The following is a 21,560-nucleotide window of genomic DNA, read 5'->3' on the forward strand; positions in this document are numbered from 1 at the left end:
CGCCGTGAATGGCAACTCTGATTGGAATTTTTTTTTGGTAAAGAATGGCATGCGTGGCGAATGGCAAGCCGATCAGCTGTTTGGGTTCAGATTTATCTCGAGCATTTTTAATTGCCGGTGCGGTTTTAATTGAACCGCGGCATGTACAACTCGGCCAAGCAGCTGCAGCGCGTGCTGACAGCACGCGAGATTCGGAAGACCTTTCTGGATCACTTCACCGTCAACCATGGCCACAAGTTCGTTCGCTCCAGCCCAGTGGTGCCCTTTTGCGATCCCACCGTCGCCTTCGTGAACGCGGGCATGAATCAGGTGAGGTAACAAGCCGATTAAACGCCATTGTTCGCCAGTTTAAAACGTTGGCCTTTGCTGCAGTTCAAGTCGGTGTTCCTGGGCACAGCAGCAGCGCCCCACCAGCGGGTTGCCAACAGCCAGAAGTGCGTCCGTGTGGGTGGAAAACACAATGATCTCTCCGTGGTGGGCACGGATGGCTATCATCACACCTTCTTCGAGATGCTCGGCAACTGGTCCTTTGGGGATTACTTCAAGGTGCGTTAGTACAGCTTACCCTGCATCACTATTTCTTCACGAGCGCTTTGCATTTCCAGCGGGAGGCATGTGCCATGGCCCTGGAGCTGCTCCGTGGTCCCTACAACATTGATCCAGGTCGTCTGTACGTCACCTACTTTGCCGGCGACAAGGTGCTGGGCATTCCTGCCGATCTGGAGTGCTTCGAGATCTGGAGGAGTTTGGGGTAATGCTTGTTACATAACTAAAAGTTGTTTTGTTAAGTACGCTTTCTTGCAGCTTTCCCGCCTCGCGAATTCTGCCCTTTGGCTGTGCGGACAACTTCTGGGAAATGGGCGCTACAGGGCCCTGCGGTCCCTGCACCGAAATCCACATAGATCATCGCCCGGATCTGGGCAGCGTGGAGCAGCGAGCCAAGTTGGTGAATGCAGGACGCTCCGATCTCACAGAGCTGTGGAATCTTGTCTTTATCCAGTACAATCGGTGAGGATTCGTCTTTAAACGCAAAGTATTCCAAGCCTAATGATGTTTATGCATTTATAGACATGCCGATGGCACCATCTCTCAGTTGCCCGCTCATCATGTGGACACGGGCATGGGATTTGAGCGTTTAACCGCTGTGCTTCAGAATAAGTCTTCCAACTACGATACGGACTTGTTTACCCCCATATTTGATGGCATCCAGCAGGCGGCCAAATCGCCGGTTTACAGCGGCAGTTTTCCGGTTGATGGAAATGGAGCACTACTCGATACCAGCTATAGGATACTAGCCGATCATGCCCGCATGGTGACCGCTTGCTTAGCCGACGGAATGCTTCCAGATCAAAAGTAAACTTCTGCTTACTTACTTTATAAGCCTCGCATATAATCCAACTTGTATTTCAGTCAGAAACTGCGTCGCGTGCTGCGCAAAGCGCTTAACATTTCGGAGCATGTGTTTGCCCAAGACAAATTGCTGACCCAGCTAGTTCCTATTGTGGTGGAGACACTTGGAGAAGCCTATCCAGAGATGGCTGCCAAGCAGCAGGCTGTCATCGACTTGATCAGCCACGAGCAGGAGGTTTACAAGAATCTTAGAGAGAGTTCTTCCAAAGCGTTTGCTGAGGTGCTAATGGAGTTTCCCAATCTGGATGACATCGATCTGATGGAGTGCCCGGGATTTGTGCCCGCCTATCGAGAGTTCCAGGTGCAGCGCAGCAAGTTTCCCAATAACACCATACCAGGGGACTTCCTCTACAAGCTGACTGATACCTATGGCCTGACCGAGGAGAGCTTCCTTAAGCTGGCCGAGTTGGAGAACATGAACTGTGATTTGGAGCGCTACAGGGCGGAGGTTAATCTGGCCAAGATCAAAGCCAAGGGCAACCAAAGGGAGATTGCTGGAGGCTCACTCTGCGATCTGGCCAACGAGCAGCGTATCGCTGAAGCTCAAGCGATGCTAACAAAGCGTCTGGCGCCCACCGACAACAGTCACAAATACGCTTACTCCTTCGACAAGGCGAGTGATTCATATCAGATACCTCCACTGAAGACTCGAGTTCTGGGCATGCTCCTCAACGATGCGGAAGTGTCACGAACCCAAGGCAGTCGCATACAGCAACCATCCACCGACCTCATTTCCATTGTGACCGCTGCCAGCAATTTCTACTATGAATCTGGAGGTCAACAATCGGATGGCGGAAAGATCCTTGTAAGGAATCATCAACAGCCAGAGCATCCTCACTTGCTAGACGTGATCAGTGTGAAACATCTCAACGACTGTGTAGTTCACGTCTGCAAGTTATCCAGTCCCACGGATGCCTTTCAGCTTGCCATTGGAGATGAGGTGGAACTGCAGGTGGATGCGCAGCAGAGACAGCTCAACACGTGCCATCACACAGGTGGGTTGGAAATATTAAAGTTATATGACTGATTACCAATAATCCATATCATTCTAGCCACCCATCTACTGAACGCCGCCATCCGCTCGCTCTTCAAGAAGGTTACCTACCAGGTCTCCAGTTCTGTGACCAGCGACCAGTGCAAACTGGAGCTGGGACTTTTGGGCAAGCGCTTGCAGAAGAGCGATGTGCAGCTCATCGAGGATCTGATCAAGTGGGTAGTCCTTCCATAAGAGATATGAATTTATGAATTTAACAGACAATCCTTTACAATAGCCGCGTTATCTGCTCTGCTACGCCGGTTCAAGTTCAGTTGCTGAGTGCAGCTGAAGTTCTGCAGCAGAACGACATCACCATGGTGCCCGGCGAAGTTTATCCAGAGCAGGGATTGCGTCTAGTCAACGTGGAGAGTCCGGAACTGCAGCTCAGCTCCAAGGAACTGTGCTGCGGAACGCATGCAACCAACACCAGTGAGCTGTCCAGCTTCTGCATCGTGAATCTGAAGCAGACTAATCGGGCGAGATTCGCATTTACCGCCGTGGCTGGCCAGGCGGCAGAAAACGTAAGTGCAAATATCTATATCTACTATATCTATTCAATCCTTTTCCCTTATCCTAGGTGCTGAAAACGGCTGCGGTACTGCGTCACCGCGTTGATCTCCTCGAGAAGCAGTTCCAAACCGATAAACTCACAAACGCTACGGAGGCGGAACTGCAGACGATTCGGCACAACATGTTGCACACGGACATCAAACTGCCATACGCCTTTAAGATGGACACGCTGGAACGCATCACCGAGATGCTGAAAAGGATCAAAGATTCGTCGCGCACCACACTAAAGTAGGTTGAACTTATCAAAGTTAAATACTCTATTTCTAAACTGCGTAATTTCAGGGAATTTGTGGATGTGGAGATGCGCACGCTGTTGCAGGAGAAGCCGTTGGATACGAACCCCTTCATTCTGCACTACCTCACCAGCTCCGCTCTCGTGGAGGAGATACCCTTGCAACGAGCCACCAAGCTGTGCCAGGATCGGCCCATCCTTGTGATCAGCGTGTGTGATAGCGTGGTCAAGGCGCGCTGTTGTGTACCAGAAAACTGTATCACCGAGAAGTTCAACGCTTCCGCTTGGCTGCAATCCTTTGCCGACACTTTTAATGGACAAATAGCTGCGCCCAAGGGTCAGAATCCGCAGGCCGTGTGCAACATGAAGGGTCGGCGGGTTAGCAATCTGTTCGAGGAGCAGCTGGAGCAGGCAATGTCCAAGGCACATGCATACGCTAAGCTTTATCTCTAGGTATTAGTTGTGATTACCCTCCAAAATGTGCTAGCTGTAAGCTTGCCCTTTGTATAATTTCTAATGTGAGGACCGAATAAATGGCGGAGTTTTAAGAAATTGCAGTATGTTTAATCACTAATCACCACCAGATCATCATCCTCTTCCTCCTCTTCTGCATTATCCTCTTGATCCTGCGGCGCCAAGCTCGAGTTCATGAACTCTTCAAAGACATCCGCATTATCGGAACTTTGATTAAAGAAGTAACTTATGTTAGCTAAGGGCTTTACTGGCGTTGGAATCTTCTCGCTGATGCGATGCTGCATCTTGAAGCGCTCCACTGGCGTCCGGGCCAACTTCTGCAGATGCCCCTTGACCAGCAAATCGAAACTGTCGTCCAGGGAGAAGCGTTTACTCTGCGGTAGCTGATCGACTTGCGAGAGGTCTCTTTTCGTTTCCACTTTGGGCGATTCGTCCACATTTCCTATGCTCATCTGCGCCAGACGCAAACTCAAATCTTCAGCCATGGGCTCGTAGTGCAGCTGGTGGCCATCGTGTTTGGTCAGTGCTGGCTGGGCACTTGGATTGGAAATGATGCCTTTGACTATGTCCGACATATCGAACTCCTCAGCATCGCAATCGCTCTCTAGATCGGAGGGCAGGAACTTGGTAATGGGAGTGGAACACTGCTGACGTTGTGGAGCGGTAACCTTGACAGTAGTGTCGTCTTTCTTGCGCCCTAGGAATTGCTGAAGTAATGGCTGGTTCTCTTCAAGTTGAGCCTTTTTCTTTCTGACCACTCGTTTTGGTTTCGCGTTTGGTTCGTTTTCCTTGTCCTCCTCTTCGGGAGCAGTTTTCTTCTTTCGCGTGGTTTTCTTGGCGGGCTTCTCCTTGGACTTCAAAAAGGCTGCTACTAAATCGGGATACGCTGTCTCCAGCATGTCCAATGGTTCAATGGTGTAGTAAAGCTCCTCGATTCCTTTGGGATGCTCCGTTTCGTACTCCGCAATCTGTTTGTCCGGAATAAGGCCCTTGAAGATGCCGCTGGGATCGTGCCAACGCAACTCCAAGCTGGGCACTCCTTTCACAGTTCGCTTCTTGATAATCTCAAGTGGCTGGATAAGTATCTTCTCCTGCTTCGATTGCTGGACCTGCCAGCGCGTGAGTATGGGAAAGAATTTTTGAAAGCAGTATATTTCGGGCCACTGCAAGAGATGTCCAATTTGCTTGATGAATTTGACAAGATTTGGCTGCCGCCAGTTGAGATTAAGATTGGGAATGGTGTCAGGTTCGCTGAGGAACTCGGCAATGATCTCCTCGTTGGGAAAGTCCGCAGATAGTAAGGCTTTCCGACGCAAAGTCAACTCGGCCTTAATGGATAATCGTTGTTCTCTGGGAAAGAGGGTTTAATGAACAAATGGTTATATAAGTTTAAAGAAACAACTCACTTCCAGAGACTTTCATCGCAGCCTCTGTGGGTGCGACAGACACTGCAGCCACTTTTTGTGTGACTCTGGGTCTTGCCAATGTGTCCACAATTGCTGCAGATGGATTTGTCGTCAACTCGCATCTCCAGCGCATTGTATTTATCGGTTTCTCCGCGCCAGCTTCTCATTCTGCAAGTATAATAAGCTATAGATATCTATTAACAATTGTATTTGCAAGTTACAACCTATCCAAAATCTCAGTCTCCTTGTACTTGTTGAAGAGTTTTAGGACGCCATCCTTTCCGATTCCACCAATGCCATCGGGACAATAATCACAGCCGCAGAGCAAGGCCATCACAATGATCTTCTGTTGGCCAAAGTCCATGCGCGATGTGATCTCCCGCATGTCGTAGATGTCCACAGCTCCGCCGGCGGCTGCCTGGGCTCCTTGGGTAGAAACGGAGAAGTTGCGATAGACACGTATGGCTCCGTAGGCAAAGCAATCCGAATCCTGGCTAATGACGCCGTCCACTAACTATGGATAGGGATTTAATCGGATTTTGTACAGAATTCTTGTGAGGATGTACATATATACGTACGCCATGCTTGTTGAGAAAGGCACAGTAGGCCTCCGCCTCGCCAGGACCTTGGACGCACTGGATTCCCATGGAGAGGAGCAGCGTTTCGCACTGTTTAAGGACATGGTTGAACCGGCTGCGTCCCTTGTCGCCCTTGGGCGCCTGACTTTGGGTGCACTCAGGCGAATTCTTGGGCTTGACTCCCCGAAACTGGAGCTCATTTCTTTTGGCTATCACCTGGCTCTTGAGTTTCGGAGCAACTCCCTCCAAAACGAAAACCGGCGTAACTTGCTCCCAAATCAAATAGCAAGTGCGAAAGAAGAGGTTCCTGGTTGTGAATCGTAATTAATAATAAATAGAAACATACAAATTTATTAAGTATTTTTAAAGCCCACTTTAAATGATGCCTTGGATGCACAAAGTAGTCCACAACATTGAGGGATTCGCAAACCCAGCCGGCCAGGTCAATAGCAACTTTCTTTCCTCGCAGTTCGTTAATGGGTTTACGTTCACAATGGGGCGTCAAAACTCCCCACAATTCCTTGACGCCCATTTAAATAAACTAAATAAAAACCCCGCGAGAAATTATCAACAAATTTGAATAGTTGTCTTCCTCAGAGTTGGCAAATCAGTTACTTCTTAGCCAGCAGCGGTTATTTTCAAAAGCAGTCAAGTGCAAAACCATTCCAATAATTGGCACTGTTAATTTATTTAACCATAATACATTATGTTATTTATAGTTAAATGCAATAACGTATAATAAATAAGTAAATATAATCTGATTCGGTTTTCTATCTACATTTACTTTTTAGCTATTTTTGATTTCACCACTAGCTACATTTTCGAGTTTTTGGCAGCACTGTGACTTTCGCCAGTCACCGCGAACCATCGTCGATAACCGATTGCAGGCTTTGTTTTGACAGATGCACGTGCGACCGCTGCGAATGGCCACTGGTCAGCAGACTCTTCCTCTTCCACATCGACGTGTCGTTTCAGCCAAAAGAAAGTCCAAATAAAATATTGAATTTAAGCTGCCACTGTGCGCGTAGGCCCGACAAAATTCAGAAGCTGCCAGTCGTCCGTACGCCAACCCACAAACAAGCACCACCGGCAAGATGGTTCTCGCGGATTTGGGTCGCAAGATAACCACGGCGCTGCACTCGCTCAGCAAGGCGACCGTAATCAATGAGGAGGCACTTAATTCCATGCTGAAGGAGATCTGCGCGGCGCTCCTGGAGGCTGATGTTAATATCCGGCTGGTGAAGCAGCTGCGCGAGAATGTCCGTGCCGTCATCGATTTCGATGAGATGGCCGGTGGCCTGAACAAGAGGCGTATGATCCAGTCGGCTGTGTTCAAGGAGCTGGTGAAACTGGTCGATCCCGGCGTGAAACCCTACCAACCTATCAAGGGCAAAGCGAATGTGGTCATGTTTGTGGGTCTCCAGGGCTCCGGTAAGACCACCACCTGTACCAAGCTGGCTTATCACTACCAGAAGCGCAACTGGAAATCATGTCTCGTGTGCGCGGATACCTTCCGTGCTGGCGCCTACGATCAGGTGAAGCAGAACGCCACCAAGGCACGCATTCCATTCTACGGCAGCTACACGGAAATCGATCCCGTGGTCATTGCCCAGGAGGGTGTGGATATGTTCAAGCGCGAGGGTTTCGAGATGATCATCGTGGACACCTCGGGTCGGCACAAGCAGGAGGAATCGCTGTTCGAGGAGATGTTGGCAGTGTCCAATGCCGTCAGTCCCGACAACATCATCTTCGTGATGGACGCCACCATCGGACAGGCTTGCGAGGCTCAAGCGAAGGCCTTCAAAGACAAGGTGGACATCGGTTCCGTGATCATTACCAAGTTGGATGGCCACGCCAAGGGAGGTGGTGCTCTGTCCGCCGTGGCAGCCACACAGTCGCCCATCATCTTCATCGGCACGGGCGAGCACATCGACGATCTGGAGCCCTTCAAGACGAAACCTTTCGTGAGCAAACTGCTTGGAATGGGTGACATCGAAGGTCTGATAGATAAGGTAAGAAATCCCACATGGGGTCAAAGTTATAAAGAAAACAATTCAAAGCACGTACTGAATATATTCCCTTTTTGCACAGGTCAACGAACTGAAGCTGGACGGAAACGAGGAGCTGTTAGAAAAGATCAAGCACGGCCATTTTACGATCCGCGACATGTACGAGCAGTTCCAGAACATCATGAAGATGGGCCCCTTCTCCCAGTTCATGAACATGATACCCGGCTTCTCGCAGGACTTTATGACCAAGGGCGGCGAACAGGAGTCGATGGCGCGCGTCAAGCGCATGATGACAATGATGGACAGTATGTCGGACAACGAACTGGACAATCGCGACGGAGCGAAACTCTTCAGCAAGCAGACCAACCGCTGCGTTCGTGTGGCCCAGGGAGCTGGCGTCATGGAGCGCGAGGTCAAGGAACTGATTGCTCACTATACGAAATTCTCGGCGGTGGTGAAGAAGATGGGCGGCGTGAAAGGACTTTTCAAGCAGGGAGATATGACCAAGAATGTAAATCCCACACAGATGGCAAAGCTCAACCAGCAGATAGCCAAGATGATTGATCCCCGGATGCTGCAACAGATGGGCGGCGTTGGTGGTATCCAGAACATGATGAGGCAACTGCAGCAGGGAGCGGCGGGCGGTTTGGGTGGCCTGGGGAACCTGATGGGCGGCTTCGGTGGCAAGTGAGCAGGTGGCTTGTAAATTTAACGATTTTTATATGATTTTGTTTTCGCGTAGTTCGTAATTTGTTAGCCATTTGTTTCCATTTGTCCAAGACCACAAAAATTGATATGCGATGTGGAAGCGAATATAGCGAATATAACGCATATAGCGTATATAACCTACATAGATGTGCAAACAGTTAACAATTCGGTTTTTGTACGGCTTGGCAGCCACAGTGTCAGTTTTTATAGTTTAAACAGTTTTCTGTACACGAACTAATGGAATTAGCATGCCTATCAGAATACCGGTAAGACGGTTGAACTAGATATAAACAATAAATAAATAATACATGAACTTGGCTTTAAATCGGTTGTGTTTATTGGGATATATACCATCGTGCACTGCTCTTTAGCAGTACTTGTATTTTCGAAGTCCATGACCTTATCGGTCACCCTGTTGACCTTACACATACAACTAAAACCAAAAACAAGTTGCGAACAGGTGCCCAGAAAACTCGAAAGGACGCGAACGCAGCAAGAAAACCAAGATAAACAAACAAGCCGGCGGGCAAATGTTAATGTTGATTTCGGGGGAGGGTCTGCACACACACTCAAAGGCATGGCTAGTGTGCGTGTACACTCAGAGAAAAGTTTGACAGACATCTGCTTTTATTTAACAAAAATAATTATGTGTCAAAAAACTTACTATGTTTTTGTTTTGCAAATATTTTGAAAATTATATTTGATTGCTTTATTTTACTTCGAAAAAAAACGTTTTGCTACGTGTGGCCTTTGGTGGTTCAGCTTTTCTCGTGGGGCTGGCAGCATCCCTCGATTCTGTCCCGGAAGTTGCCGTTCGTCTGGAATTTTGGGGTTGTCACTTTCCTTTTGCCTTGCGCTCTGAAAACTCCATAATCCGCCCCTTCCGCTTTGTGCAATAACAATGAAATGGCGATTGACAGCCATAAAAATGTCTATTAAGCTGTCAGGTTTTGACACTCATAAAACCATCAAACAAGTCAAACGAACAGGAGAGCAGAAAAATCAGCAGGACGAACCGCTGTCAAAGTTTTCGGCCTCATCCTGTGCGGCTTCCTCACGCACACATAGGCCCACATTCTCGCTAGGGGCTTATATGTGTGCCGGATCCTTTCACAATTCTTGCGTCCCCAACAAAAGGACTTTATTTATGGGTGTGTGGCATGAACAGATACATATACCCACACAGCCCACAGCATTTTACGAGCACAAAGGCTTAGGCAGGATGCCTTGGCATCCATGGCAGGATATCCTTGCCCCACAAGGATATTTCCTTAGATTTGCAACCCCAAAATGACAACAAACTAAATTGCCAGCCCTTAGAATGAAAAATGCATTTGTTTTTTTTGTTTTCTTACAGAAAATCAATTTGTCTTTTATTGATTCAGAAAAAGTTCAGTTTCATTTTTTTTGTTGTGTTTTTTGGTTTTTGGATGACAGCATTTGCTCTTTAGGTTTTCCTTTTTCTTACCAAAGAGACGTTACATTTTCCTCATGCTTTACTTTTTGTGTGTTCTTCAACTCTTCAACTCAACGTCCACAGTTAAATCTTTTGCTATTTTCGGTTTTAATGCTTTCTGCAGCTTTCAAGTTGGGCCAGGAATTTCTCAGCCTGCCCTCGCTTAGCTTCTTGCTTGATTCTTCCGTTTCCGCTTCCGGTTCGGTTCTACACTGATCTATTCTCATTTCATTTTTTCTTACTTACAATTAGATTTAATTTTTTTTCGTCATTTACTTTCTGTTTTTTTGTTTTTGTTGTTCAACTAGTCTTAAGCGAAATAAGCACAAAAGCTGCAAAATGTTTTGCTTAAACTAATTTCTCATTTTCAAACTTTTTCTTCGTTTTTATTTTTTGGGTTTTTTTTTTTAAACTGTTATCTCTCGATCTCCAATTCAGTTATCCTTCATGAATGATCTTTTGCATTAGAGTTGAGGGCACAAAAAGTACGCGTATAAATTTGAAAGTTGTAGCAAAGATTGCGCTTTTTCACACTTTTCTTGTCATTTTTTTGGTTTTCGGTTTTGGTTTTTTCGTGTTCTTCATTTTAGCTTTTACTAGAGATTTGAATACAATTCTTTCGCCATATAAAAATGCTTAGAAGCGTCACATTGATGCAAAAAATAATACTTTAAAAAATACACAGAGAGTTGAAAAGGATTCCTCATGCTTTCGATCGATCTTTTCTTCAGTTTGTTAATTTGTTTTTCTGGAGGATTACAAAGAGAGATTTAGTTTGGTTTTTCATCTGATTTAATTTTACCAGTTTGCGCATTTGCTTTGCTTGATTTTTTTTTTGGTTTTTGGGTTTTTTTTTGGTATCATTGTTAATAAGAAAATGAATAAAGTTCTTTAAAAGACTTTGATTTAAAACTTAAAAATAGCAACAAGCGAAATGTACATTACTCTCATTTAAGTATTTCTGTTTCTAAGTTTAATTAGCTGCTTGCATTTTACGCTTACTTAAAGTTAGTTTACGCATTTGTCGTCGTGTTCTCTTCCCTTTCCCCTTACTCTCCTACAATATGCCCTCCATTTATTTTCCATTCCCAAACTGTCTTATTTATTTTTTAAATATAATGAGCTTGTTTTCATACCACCATGCCACATATTCCCATCGATTTGCTAGCGTTCATTCCTCTGGCTCCGCGCTCCCACTCGCCTTTATGTGTTTTCCATTTTTCATTTTGCATTATTCATTTTTCATTTTGTTTTTGGTTTTTTGTTTGTTTTGTTTATATTCATGGTTTCGTCAAAAAAGTTTCAAAAAAATATATATTCATCATTTCCTTAAATTGGCTTAATTAAAAAATGTTCATTTATTTCTCCAGCTCGACACTCACGCTCTGCTCTGCCCGCCCCTAAACAACGACTAAGACGACTAAGTTTGCCTCCTGTTCCAAACACAATCTAATTCAATAAAGTGGGGATCAATTAGGAATTAATTTAGGAATTCGTTATCGTTATTGGTAACTATGTGGTGTGGGTTGTGAAAAAGCGTACTGGTAATTCATATAGCAAACATTTTACTACTAAGAAATCACATCGAATGAAAACGCAAAACTAAACGAAGAAAAACGCACTTAAAACCAAATTGATTTATTTTTTGTGTTTTTTTTTTAGTTTTTATTGAAATTTTTGTTGTTTTTAGTTTTCAATTTTACGCACTAGACATTTTTTTTGTTTGAATTTTAAAAATTACTTCAACACTTGCATCAAATTTAATCGATTCGCTTCTCTTGCGAGAGGTTTTCAATCAGGGGCGAGATACCCAAGCAATCTTGAATTTTGATTGGGGTCTCGGCGATTTTAAGACAAATAATAAATTAACTACTTAAAATTAGTTAAAAAACTAAAGTAAAACGCGTTAAATTAAAACAAAATACAGACGCAAAACAAACGAGTTCCCAGTTTGGTTTCTTGTCAAAGTAGATTTAAATACACACACAAAAAGTCAGTATAGCTTTTTAGATTAGAACACTCCTCGTCGGTTGATTTTTATTGTTTTACCCTCGCCAACGTCCTTTGCTTTTATCCATGCATCTCATCTCATCTCATCCTTACGTTTATTTTCAGAAATTAAACCTAACCTCAAACTGTGCGACGCGGCATTCTTCAACACTGTCGCTCTAACTACACAAAAACTACAACTTTCTACGTGTGTTGCACTCCAACTAACCAACTAATCTTTCTCCTTTCGCTACCAACTAGAAATCATATGTCCTACTCGACTCCGTCTTTCTTGCTACATTTCTTTTTCTCGTTCACTACGCTACTCGTTTCCGCATCTGCGTTCTTCTTTGCTTGTCAACACTGTACTTAGATTTTCTAAACTTACGCACTAGGCTTTGATCTTATATACTAGGTTTCTTCTCCTGCTTCTTCGACTCGATTTCATTCCCGTTCACTAAAACATAAATTTCATTTTCACTTTCCTAGGGAGGGCGGGGCGATAAGACACGGCCCCAGCTCATCTCGTTTCCTTCGTCGATTTATAAATAACTTAGACTTTAATGCTTTCTCAATTTGCTTAAGTTGCTTTTCCTGCTAACAAAGTAAAATCAATGAAAACTACAGAAAGAAAATTGCACTTTGTGTGTGAGTTTTTTGTTTCTTCTTTTTTTTTTAGTGGGGCAGGGTGGAGGTGTATGTGTGTGCGTGTGTTGTGTTTGTTGTTTCGAGGAAAACAGGATTGAAAATCTTTCAAAAATATCCTCCCAATGAGTGGTTCTTGTATTTGTGATTCTTCTTTTTTAAGGACAACAAATGCAGGCATCTTGCACGAATTTCTCTTTAAACAATTTCGCTTTTGGAATGTCTTGGCAAAATAGATATCTTTTGCGATGCCTGCATTAACTTCAGGAGGTGATTCTAGGTGTATTGTGTTACATTTTCATTTCTTTTCTTTTTATTTTTGGGTTTACAATCCTGCATTTGTTGTTATTGTTACAGTTTCAGTTCGTAGTCAGTCTAAAGCAAATAATCGTAATATGAAAAAAAAAACATTTGCATTATGTTGTTGTTTTGGTTTTAGGCTTAGGAAGACTTTTGGCGTTGTGTTTCTTACGTTTTTATATATGTATATATATATATATATAATGTATATATATGTAGATAGTTCAGTTAGGCGACTCGACAGCTCTAAACTCGAAAATCAAATCGTATCAACACATACAAAAATTTTTATATATCAAAATCAAATCAAAGACTTTGCTCAGGAATGTTGTTTGTGGTGAGAGGGTGTCCTTGCTCAAACGGAGATTCTCAAAAAGTTCTCACTTCGCCACACTTTCTCCCACCCACATCGCCCACTTGATGTTTCCCTTGTTTCGCTTATTTTGCTCATCGTGTTTCGCTAATCAATTAACATTCGAAAAAATCACAAATACAATGCTTAGGCTTGATAGGTGTGTCCGTGTTGGTGTGTTTGTTTCTCTCTGTCCAGTGTGTGTGTATGTGTGTGTCTCGGAAAAATAAATATGCTAGGCTTTGAAAAAGGTTAAATTTCAATTCTAAACTCCATACTCAACTTCATGTTCAACTCTACTTAAGAGACGCTTACAAGACTAAAGAAATCTTTGCTTACTAACTAAGTTTACTAAACGTAGTTTCTCTTCTATCTTACTTCATTTTGTTTTTTTTTTGTAATTTAACATTAATTTTCTTGGTTTTTGTTATACATTTCTGCTACTGCCTGTGCCAGTTGTTGTTGCTGCTGCTGCTGCTGTTGTTGTTGCTGTTGTTCTTTTCGATCCTAGCTGATCCTTCAAAAAATCGTACATTCTTCTCCAGCCGTCACCTTCACAAAGCTAAACTACAATGCTACAGTTTCAAATTTTATTTTCTGTTTACTGTGTTTTGCTACTTCTTGTGTGTTGTCTCGGTTTGTTTCGCTATTCCCTTTTAAAAAGTGTTTGCCTCTTGGTTTCCATGCTAATCAAACATCATTCTTCACCTGCCTCAACAACTTCGTCATATGCAGAAAAAATATACTATATCTATGTTGTTTTTGTTGGTTTTTACTTTCCTCATTAATATGTCTAAAAAACAGTTAACGTAAAAAACTGTAGACAGCTACAAAAAATTCATTCATTAAATCGACTGATGAGCACAAAAAATATGCTAAAAACTAGTACAAGATTCCCCATTTTCCTCTCGGTCTTTGTAAGCTTTTGCTTATTCTCCACATCTTCTGCTTTCTTTTAGATCTCTAGAACTACTAAATCTGTTTTTGCTTACTGCAATTTTCTTACTTTTGTTTTGCTAAGACTTAATACTAGATTTTTGCCCGTTTCAAAGGCTTCTTCTTCTCATTTCTTTTGCATACATTTTTTTTTTTTACTTCTTTCTGACTGCTTGGATAGCACAAAACGAATGTCAAATGGGGGGGGAAATAGACATTTCTTTTTTAAGGTTTGTTTTTTGTTTTGTTTTCTTTTCTTCGGATCTTTGCTTTATACAATTTGCATGTTTGGTTCAAGAAACCAACAAAAGGAGAAAACAAACCAAAGATCTCCTTTCTCTTTGTGGCTATCTACGCTTTCCTCTGCTTCCGTTCTTTGTGCTGTTCAACACGATTCAACAAAAATACAAAATAAATATTACAAATTAGACAAACAGAACAAAACATAGGTAGAGTCTGAGTTTCATCGTAAAAATCTTCTTTAGCAGGCCACAACAAAGAAAACGTTGCCTCTAAGGTAAAAAAGTTTTGCTTTCTTCTGCGCATCGTTGCGCTTTCTTCGTTCTTCTGGGGGTTTCTTTGTTGCCGCCGCAGTTTGACTTAAGATTTATGCTTTGTTTATATCATCATCGAAATGGATTTTGTTTCGTTTTTATTTGCTCTGTTTTTCCTTACGGGTTTTTAACATACATTGCACACACATTTATTTTTGTTTTTGTTGCTGTTTCGCTTTTTTCCCATCTTTCACTTCACAAATTTCTGTCTGCTTAGGTTTTGCTAGCTCAAAATTAGCAAAATAGTTTCTTTTTATTTTCTCTTCTATTTTTACATCGCTCTTCCCATCGGTTTCCCCCATGCAATTGATTTTCCTCTTGCGCTTAACAAAGTTAACTTAACTCTAATCTGCGATAGTTTTTGTTTTTTTTCTCTCTGCAGATTTCCTCAAGTTCTTACGACCCCCAAGTGAATTTCCTTTGACTTTGCTTTCTCTTCGCATCCTGCAGTTCTCTTTTTGTAAATATCTTCGACTGCTCTTCTCTCGTTTGCCGCTGTTTCTTTTGGCAATGGTTGCCGCACTGCTTTTGCTTCTCTGGTTGTTTATTTAGTGTATAACTATTCTCTATTATTTAAGTTTAGTCTTTGCTTTTCTTCACTTTTTTCTCGCGTCTTATGCGCTCGTCTCTTCGGAGACCGGCTTTACTTTTCGCATTCATGTAACCCCCTAAACTTCATCCTCACATCCAACCTTCTTATTTATACATTATTTCTCTGCCACCGCTCTCGGGGATTTTCCCGTCTTTTCGGGATGGCTTTTCTCTAGATTCTGCATGCTGTGTTTTTCATTCTTCTGCCGATGTTGTTGCTTTAGCAGTTTCCTCTTCTAGTTGTTGTTCATGTGGTGGTTGTTGTAGACTCCTTTATCCGATCCTCTGCTTTTGATGTTGATTCTCCTTCCTCCCTGGCTGTTCCGCTTCCACCAGGCTTGCTCTCACTCTCGTCCAATTTATATAGTACTCAAATGGGGTACTAATATATTATAGCTAAAAGAGTGAAAGTCTTTATAAGTACACATGTATTTAAGCAAAATTTAATTTTAGGGAAATGGGTGAGGATAAAGGGAGTATTTTTAACTTCTGTTAAGTTGGATTACATGCACATGAGGTGAATGAAAAGTAAATGATATTTACCTAGTATGGGTTACCAGTGATTAGACTGTTTAGTAACTATACTATATAAGAAAGAGAGCCATGTTGTTTGTTGTATCAAAAAGAAGCCGCAGAAATTTGGTAAGAAAATAAATAGAATATATTTGTTTAGTATTCAGTGAAGTGTTCAAAAAGTATCGGTAATGAACAGATCTTAAGCAAACAGGCAAGCGACAACAAGCAGAGCACACACAAAACACATGAAGCCGATGATTGTCAGTTTAAGTGTGTGTTGTGTTGTGTTGTTTGAAGGTGCAGTGTTGGTAAGCGTGTTTAAGTGTCGAAAGAAACGATGAAGCCTCGAAGGTTTAGGGTAAAGCTCAGTGAATGCAAATGAAATTGGGTGAGTTGGATGATTTTTGTATTGGGGTAGAGGGGCTCAAATACTAGAAGGTACGAGAGCTCTAAATGCGAAAAACGTACATGCAAGGCAGTGTTGGCAAACGCAGCTACAGCGATTAGGAGAATAAGTTTAAACTTGAACCTTGTTTTACTTATCGTTTTTTTTTTTTTTTTTTGTATAATTGAACTAACTGAAACATGAGCAATAAGGTTCAAGTAAACAAAATTTGATTTGAAGAAGTAGCCAGAAATTGAGAAGCAAACAGAGATGATAATCCAGTAGGACGGTGACAGAGACAGGAACAGAGAGAAGACAGTGGCTGAGAAGACTTCACTCACCTCGCGAAGACCTATTTGGGAGCGGCTTGATGTGGATACTGTGTGTATGCCTCGTCGGGTGATGCAGCTGTGCTAGCCTGTTCGGAATCTGTCATTGGCATTGTTGGTATAATAGTTGGTGGTGGTGCATAATATGGATAAGTTGGACTAATATACTGTAACGATGGAGAAAAGTTCTATAAAATAAACCGAAAAAAAATAAATAAATACAAATAATAATTCGAAAAAAAAAATGAAGTTCAAAGTAAGTGGAAATTAATTGGAGTAAAAGAAAGGAGTAGAAAAAGTACAAATTAGGTCTCAACGTTTAATATTTAATATACATACACAACCCACACACTTGGAAAATAGTATGGATTACGGACTATACATATTTCTTTCTTTTCAATCCATAAGGATTTAAGCAGATATGCACATGTGTATTGCACTACAGCCATGTGTATATCTGTCTCTAAGCAAGGAAACTTGAATGAAAGAGTCGCGAGTTTCGGGAGGAGATCAGAGATCGGTGGCTTACAGAGTTGCCAATCTGCAGGGTGGCCAACTGAGGCATCATCGTTCCATATGGCACGCCCGTATCGCCGCTAACCATCATCGAGATGCCACGGGGCTGCACCTGGTTAACCGCCTCCGGTTTGTATGAGGTCACTCCCAGCTGCGGGGCAGCAGCCATCTGCATGTACTGTGGAGAATATGAAGTCTAATTGACATATATTTTTAAAGCTCTAATTAATCCCGCCTGACACTGGACTAATGCACGAATTAAAAACGGCAACAAGCGATTTATAAGTCGACCAAAGCAAATTGTAAATAAATTTTTCAGAATCGACAGTTTTGAGTCGTGCAGTTCAGTCCAGTGTCATATACACATAATGGAAGTATCTCCACTACTCACCTGATCATCTACCTGAGTGATCGGTTGGGTCATCATGTAACCGGGTATCCACTGTGAGCCGGCCACTGGATAGCCACCCACCTGGGGGGCGCTGAAGCGGGAGTAGGGCACTCCGATGGGCGTGCCCACGTTCACGCTAACTCCATTCTGCTGCATTGTGGGATCGTAGGCCACGGGAATCCCCTCCGCGGAGACGTCGCGCCACGCACGCGCATTCGGATCGGGCGTCTTGAAGAGATTCTTCTTTTTTGGTCCGCCATCGGCAAACTTAACCAGCAGGGGATCTTTGGCACCCGGTATTGTGTTACCATTGAACATCTGAATGATTTGCTCGCACTTCTCGCGACTCTCCATGCGGGCAAAGCCAACGCCTAGGTGGAAAAATACGTAACATTATTACTTGGTCATCATGTAAGTATTATAAACTCACCCTTGGAGTTCATCTGCTGATCACGCAATATTCTGGTCGAAACAACTTGTCCGTATTTCGATAGCATTGCCTCCAGATCAGTTTCTTTGAAGTGGGGCGGCAAATTTGCAATATACAAATTTGTGGGATCCTGTTCCTGTTGCTGTGTGGTTGTTGTATGCAATTGGGTCAGATCAGGGTGGTGTGGTGTTGTTGATTGTTGATTGTGGGCGGTCGGGTTGGTTGTTGAAATTGAATCGATTTAAATTGGTTTGTTGGATTCGATGGTGGATTTCGGTTTGTTTGTTTCGGTTTCACACAAATTAACGTTACACAAAAGCAATTGGCGTAAGCATGTGTATTTTATTGGTTGTGCGTATGCATTTTGATGTGTGTGTGTTCGGTTGTGTGTGTTTATTGTGTTTGTGAAGTTGTTTGTGTTTGTTTAATTTTTGTATTTTTTTATTTCGAGAGAGAGAGGGGAGTAGAGAAATTAAGAACGTAGAGATTTTGTCATTAGTAAATATTCAAGTTGCTTGCCAAAAATGTTTCTGTTGTCAACTCTTTTTGGACTGTTTGTCTGTTGTCAGTGTGTTAGTGTGAGTGTTAAGTGTGCCTGACTCTTGCGAAGGTGTTTGTGTATGTGTGTGGATGTTATGTAATGCCTCAAACTTATCGAATAATACCTTATGCAAAAGAAGACCTATGAGAACTTTACCCCCTCGAAGATGAAGTGTTTTTCTTGCCCTCAACAATGCTTAAAAGAGATGGTAATCATTGATGGTACCATAGATATGCAAATCTGCGAAATCCATTTTCCGATTAACAAATTCGATTTAACCGATTTTACTCCGCTTTAATCGATTTAGAGATAATTTTGGAATAAAATAATACTATGGTAATACAGCATGATTTGCCATCTCGAATGCTTAATTAAGTTAAATACCTGCTCAGTAAATATGTCTTAGAATTTAATGAGATCTGTTTGATGTTATACTTAGAGTTTAGATTGTATTTGGTTTTTGGTTTGATTTTTGGCCGGCACAGGTTTGTAGCAATTTGCGTACTCAAACAACAAACTTTGTAGTAGGTTGAAGTAGTAGTAGAGGTTGATTATATACTTGGCTGGCTATAACTTCAAAATACGAGTATACAGTTTATACAGTTGAATATACAGATTCAATATATAGAATATCAGATATGAAGAGAGATATACGCTAGTTGTACTGTTTCTATTATGTGTCTGTGTTGTTCAATTCTAGATTACAATCATTAATGCCTACGCAAATACGTGTGGTTTGTGTTTTATTTATACAGCAAACTTTCCATTATGTCGTTGGCTATATATTTTAATGAGCCTTTAATGCCATCGGATTATAATGTCGAAAAAAGCTACCGAGAGGGGAGTAAACAAAGTTGCTAAGCTCTTTAACTGAAAAACTTTTTGATTTGTATACAAATTAATATGCACGGATGAATGGCCAAAAATTTAATTTGATACCGGATTCCAGCATCCGTAAGCCGCTGTAAATGGCTGCTAATTATTGATTAGGATTTACCACTTAAATATTGGGATGTTTACAATGTTATAACTGAAATCGGGGATAAAAAAGATACAGTTTTAATATAACTATATCTACTTAATTTTCTAACATATTTCACTAAAAACTACTTAAATTTAGTTTCTAAAGCCCCTTATCCCATTTACGAATTAAGCTACATTATTTCTTTACAAAATATATAAAGTATTGCCTAACAACTTAAAATATTTCAGTTAATTGGTTCTAAACTGGCGCATAAGTGGAAAATTAAATAAAAAAAAAAACTCATGTTTGTAAATATGAAACATGATTTCTCTAATATGATTTATTTAAATACCCGCATCGATTAAAAAACAAAACTAATATTATATAAAGAGTACCCAAATTCTAAGTCTACCTTGATGAAAAGAGGGGGCCATAGCTAGATAATGATATTAATCGGTGTTTGTATTGGATGTACTGCATTCTATAGTATATGTTGAAATAGCTTATGGAGAATGTTTTACACTAAACTCTAAATATACCTGTACTGCGAACTCTTAATGCAATTAATTTACCAAACAAATCCGCTAAAAAACTTTAATTGTTCTCACTTAATGTCATTATTTTGGGGTTCATATTTCAACTGCTAAAGGAAGATCAAAGAGAAGGATTATTTATTTTAGGACTTTCAGTTTCATTCATATGAACTAAGGAATGCCATTAATAAATGCATTTATTCCCAATTGAAATGGAAAAAATATACTATTAACATGTTTTACGCTATCAATTGAACTACCTCTATGCAAAGAAAGATAAGAAAAAAAAAGAATGGAAATCTAAAAATGTTTTGAGGTTTACTAAAAATATGTTTTCGTCTATATAGTAGGTTATATAGAGATAATATGTGTGGTTTTTGGTATACGACAAACGGTTATACAAAGAGAGTTTTTGGAACAACACTACGAACTAGAGGTTGGGTTTGGCATAGGGGTTTTATCGGATTTGGGTTTTTAGGGTGGGAAGTAATTAAATAAAGATAAGGAAAATACAGAATTACACACGCTGCGGTGTGAGAAGGTTTAAATGTATGTATATAATTTTGGCACCTCATAATATAAGTTTGAGAATATAACTTCTCAGGAAGTGGGAACCCAATTAATTTTGTAGGCTCCTGTTTCTATGCATATAAAAACGCTGCCAAAACTCGTAAAAAAGCCTGGATCTTGATATCTTAGATCTTAGATCATCTAAGATGTTAAAGCCCTTAGATACTTTGTGTTGGCAGCAGTTTTTGTGAGCACAAATACTGGGCTCTAATTTAAGAATAAAATAAGTAATTTAAGCCTTAGAAAAACTAAAAACCAAAATAAATGATTCAGGCAACCGAGGGGTCAGTACACACAATAAACGAAATGCACAAATGACTAGGGTTTGGGAGTTAGGAGTTTTTGGGGATTCTGGGAATTCTGGGAATGCTTTTCCGAGGGTTGGGGATGGGGCATCTTTGCGGTGTGTGGGGGGTGAGTATTACTTGCATGCAAACAAACGTACAATGGCCGGCCTATGAAGCACCCAGATACCCACTTTGGCCATCTGAGCTTGCACGCCCTTCCCCTGCAATCCTTTTACGGCGCACTCGGCGAAGGCTGGCTGCTCGAAGTCGACGAAGCCGTAACCTGCAAAGAAGCATATTTTGTTTTTGTTTTTCGTTGTTGGTTTTGTTTTTGTTTATATTTTTTGTTGTTTGTTTTTGTGTGTTGCGGGTGGGGGGAGGAATTTTATTTTTATTTTTTTTAATTGCATGTATAAATATATATATAAATATATTTGCAGAAACAGAGACAGAGAGAGAGAGAGCGAGAGCGAGAGGAAAATATGTTTATTTATAGTCCAATATTTGGTTGGCACATAAATCGAAAATTGAAATTGAATTTCAATAAAGAACCGAAAAAAATAGCGAATTTTCGCATTGGGTCACGTGCAACAAAAACAAAATCGAACAAAAACAAAATATTTGTTCAACAAGAAAAGGGGAGAAAAAGAAAAAAACGGGTGAAAATTAAATTAATAATTAATTCGAATAAACTTAAAAAACTAGCAAACAGAATTCAAACGCAAGTAAAAAAAAGTACTGAATAAAAATATATTTATATCGATACACGCACGCACATTTATAGAGAGCAGTCTTTGTAGATTAACTATTTTTACAGATTTTTCAGTTCAGTTATTGGGGTATTTACATATT

At 41.5% G+C, this 21,560-nt stretch overlaps 4 protein-coding genes across 25 annotated transcripts in view; 2 read left to right on the plus strand and 2 right to left on the minus strand.

Annotated features, from left to right (window-relative positions):
- The first annotated feature begins 29 nt into the window (after positions 1 to 29).
- LOC6533042 (alanine--tRNA ligase, mitochondrial) lies at positions 30 to 3,800 on the plus strand. 2 transcript variants are annotated; one of them, XM_039374977.1, is made up of 10 exons: positions 30 to 314; positions 373 to 546; positions 606 to 751; positions 805 to 1,008; positions 1,069 to 1,353; positions 1,411 to 2,405; positions 2,463 to 2,619; positions 2,682 to 2,967; positions 3,024 to 3,244; positions 3,299 to 3,800. In XM_039374977.1, the coding sequence occupies exons 1-10, from the start codon at positions 45 to 47 to the stop codon at positions 3,699 to 3,701; spliced, it is 3,141 nt and encodes a 1,046-aa protein (XP_039230911.1). In that variant the 5' UTR covers positions 30 to 44; the 3' UTR covers positions 3,702 to 3,800. The 2 variants fall into 2 exon arrangements, with proteins under 2 accessions (XP_039230911.1, XP_002093777.1); XM_002093741.3 differs by having other exon boundaries at positions 63 to 309.
- LOC6533043 (flap endonuclease GEN) lies at positions 3,791 to 6,302 on the minus strand. Its single transcript, XM_002093742.3, has 5 exons — positions 6,081 to 6,302; positions 5,707 to 6,013; positions 5,353 to 5,642; positions 5,129 to 5,296; positions 3,791 to 5,072 (listed from the first exon to the last, which is right to left on the minus strand). The coding sequence occupies exons 1-5, from the start codon at positions 6,236 to 6,238 to the stop codon at positions 3,812 to 3,814; spliced, it is 2,184 nt and encodes a 727-aa protein (XP_002093778.1). The 5' UTR covers positions 6,239 to 6,302; the 3' UTR covers positions 3,791 to 3,811.
- Positions 6,303 to 6,629: 327 nt separating this feature from the next.
- Positions 6,630 to 8,748, plus strand: LOC6533044 (signal recognition particle 54 kDa protein). The gene is made up of 2 exons (XM_002093743.4): positions 6,630 to 7,718; positions 7,798 to 8,748. Exons 1-2 carry the CDS (start codon positions 6,801 to 6,803, stop codon positions 8,404 to 8,406), a joined length of 1,527 nt encoding a protein of 508 aa, XP_002093779.1. The 5' UTR covers positions 6,630 to 6,800; the 3' UTR covers positions 8,407 to 8,748.
- Positions 8,749 to 10,275: 1,527 nt separating this feature from the next.
- The window catches only part of LOC6533045 (protein alan shepard), a 125,022-nt gene continuing 113,737 nt past the window's right edge, over positions 10,276 to 21,560 (minus strand). For 7 of the 21 annotated variants that reach the window (XM_039374993.2, XM_039374989.2, XM_039374994.2 and 4 more), the window contains 6 exons: positions 20,867 to 20,991; positions 17,814 to 17,955; positions 17,384 to 17,754; positions 17,006 to 17,188; positions 16,489 to 16,664; positions 10,276 to 15,642 (listed from right to left, as the gene is read on the minus strand). In XM_039374993.2, coding sequence (XP_039230927.1) covers positions 16,500 to 16,664; positions 17,006 to 17,188; positions 17,384 to 17,754; positions 17,814 to 17,955; positions 20,867 to 20,991 — 986 coding nt within the window. In that variant the 3' untranslated portion in view covers positions 10,276 to 15,642; positions 16,489 to 16,499. Of the gene's footprint in view, positions 15,643 to 15,789; positions 15,831 to 16,488; positions 16,665 to 17,005; positions 17,189 to 17,383; positions 17,755 to 17,813; positions 17,956 to 20,866; positions 20,992 to 21,560 lie in introns of all 21 variants that reach the window. The other 14 variants (XM_015194303.3, XM_002093744.4, XM_039374990.2 and 11 more) reach the window with 11 other exon arrangements.

This window comes from Drosophila yakuba, chromosome 3L (genome assembly GCF_016746365.2).
Source record: "Drosophila yakuba strain Tai18E2 chromosome 3L, Prin_Dyak_Tai18E2_2.1, whole genome shotgun sequence".
NCBI lineage: Eukaryota > Metazoa > Arthropoda > Insecta > Diptera > Drosophilidae > Drosophila > Drosophila yakuba.

What these genes read in the sequence shown, in the direction of transcription:
- LOC6533042 (XM_039374977.1), top strand. Translation starts at nt 45, where the DNA reads ATGGCATGCGTGGCGAATGGCAAGCCGATCAGCTGTTTGGGTTCAGAT. An exon ending in GAGATCTGGAGGAGTTTGGG is followed by an intron (nt 752 to 804) that starts GTAATGCTTGTT and finishes GCTTTCTTGCAG; the next exon opens with CTTTCCCGCCTCGCGAATTC. An exon ending in CTGGCCAGGCGGCAGAAAAC is followed by an intron (nt 2,968 to 3,023) that starts GTAAGTGCAAAT and finishes CCCTTATCCTAG; the next exon opens with GTGCTGAAAACGGCTGCGGT.
- LOC6533043 (XM_002093742.3), bottom strand. Translation starts at nt 6,238, where the DNA reads ATGGGCGTCAAGGAATTGTGGGGAGTTTTGACGCCCCATTGTGAACGT. An exon ending in CATCCAAGGCATCATTTAAA is followed by an intron (nt 6,014 to 6,080) that starts GTGGGCTTTAAA and finishes ATTCACAACCAG; the next exon opens with GAACCTCTTCTTTCGCACTT. An exon ending in GAGACTGAGATTTTGGATAG is followed by an intron (nt 5,297 to 5,352) that starts GTTGTAACTTGC and finishes TTATACTTGCAG; the next exon opens with AATGAGAAGCTGGCGCGGAG.
- LOC6533044 (XM_002093743.4), top strand. Translation starts at nt 6,801, where the DNA reads ATGGTTCTCGCGGATTTGGGTCGCAAGATAACCACGGCGCTGCACTCG. An exon ending in TCGAAGGTCTGATAGATAAG is followed by an intron (nt 7,719 to 7,797) that starts GTAAGAAATCCC and finishes CTTTTTGCACAG; the next exon opens with GTCAACGAACTGAAGCTGGA.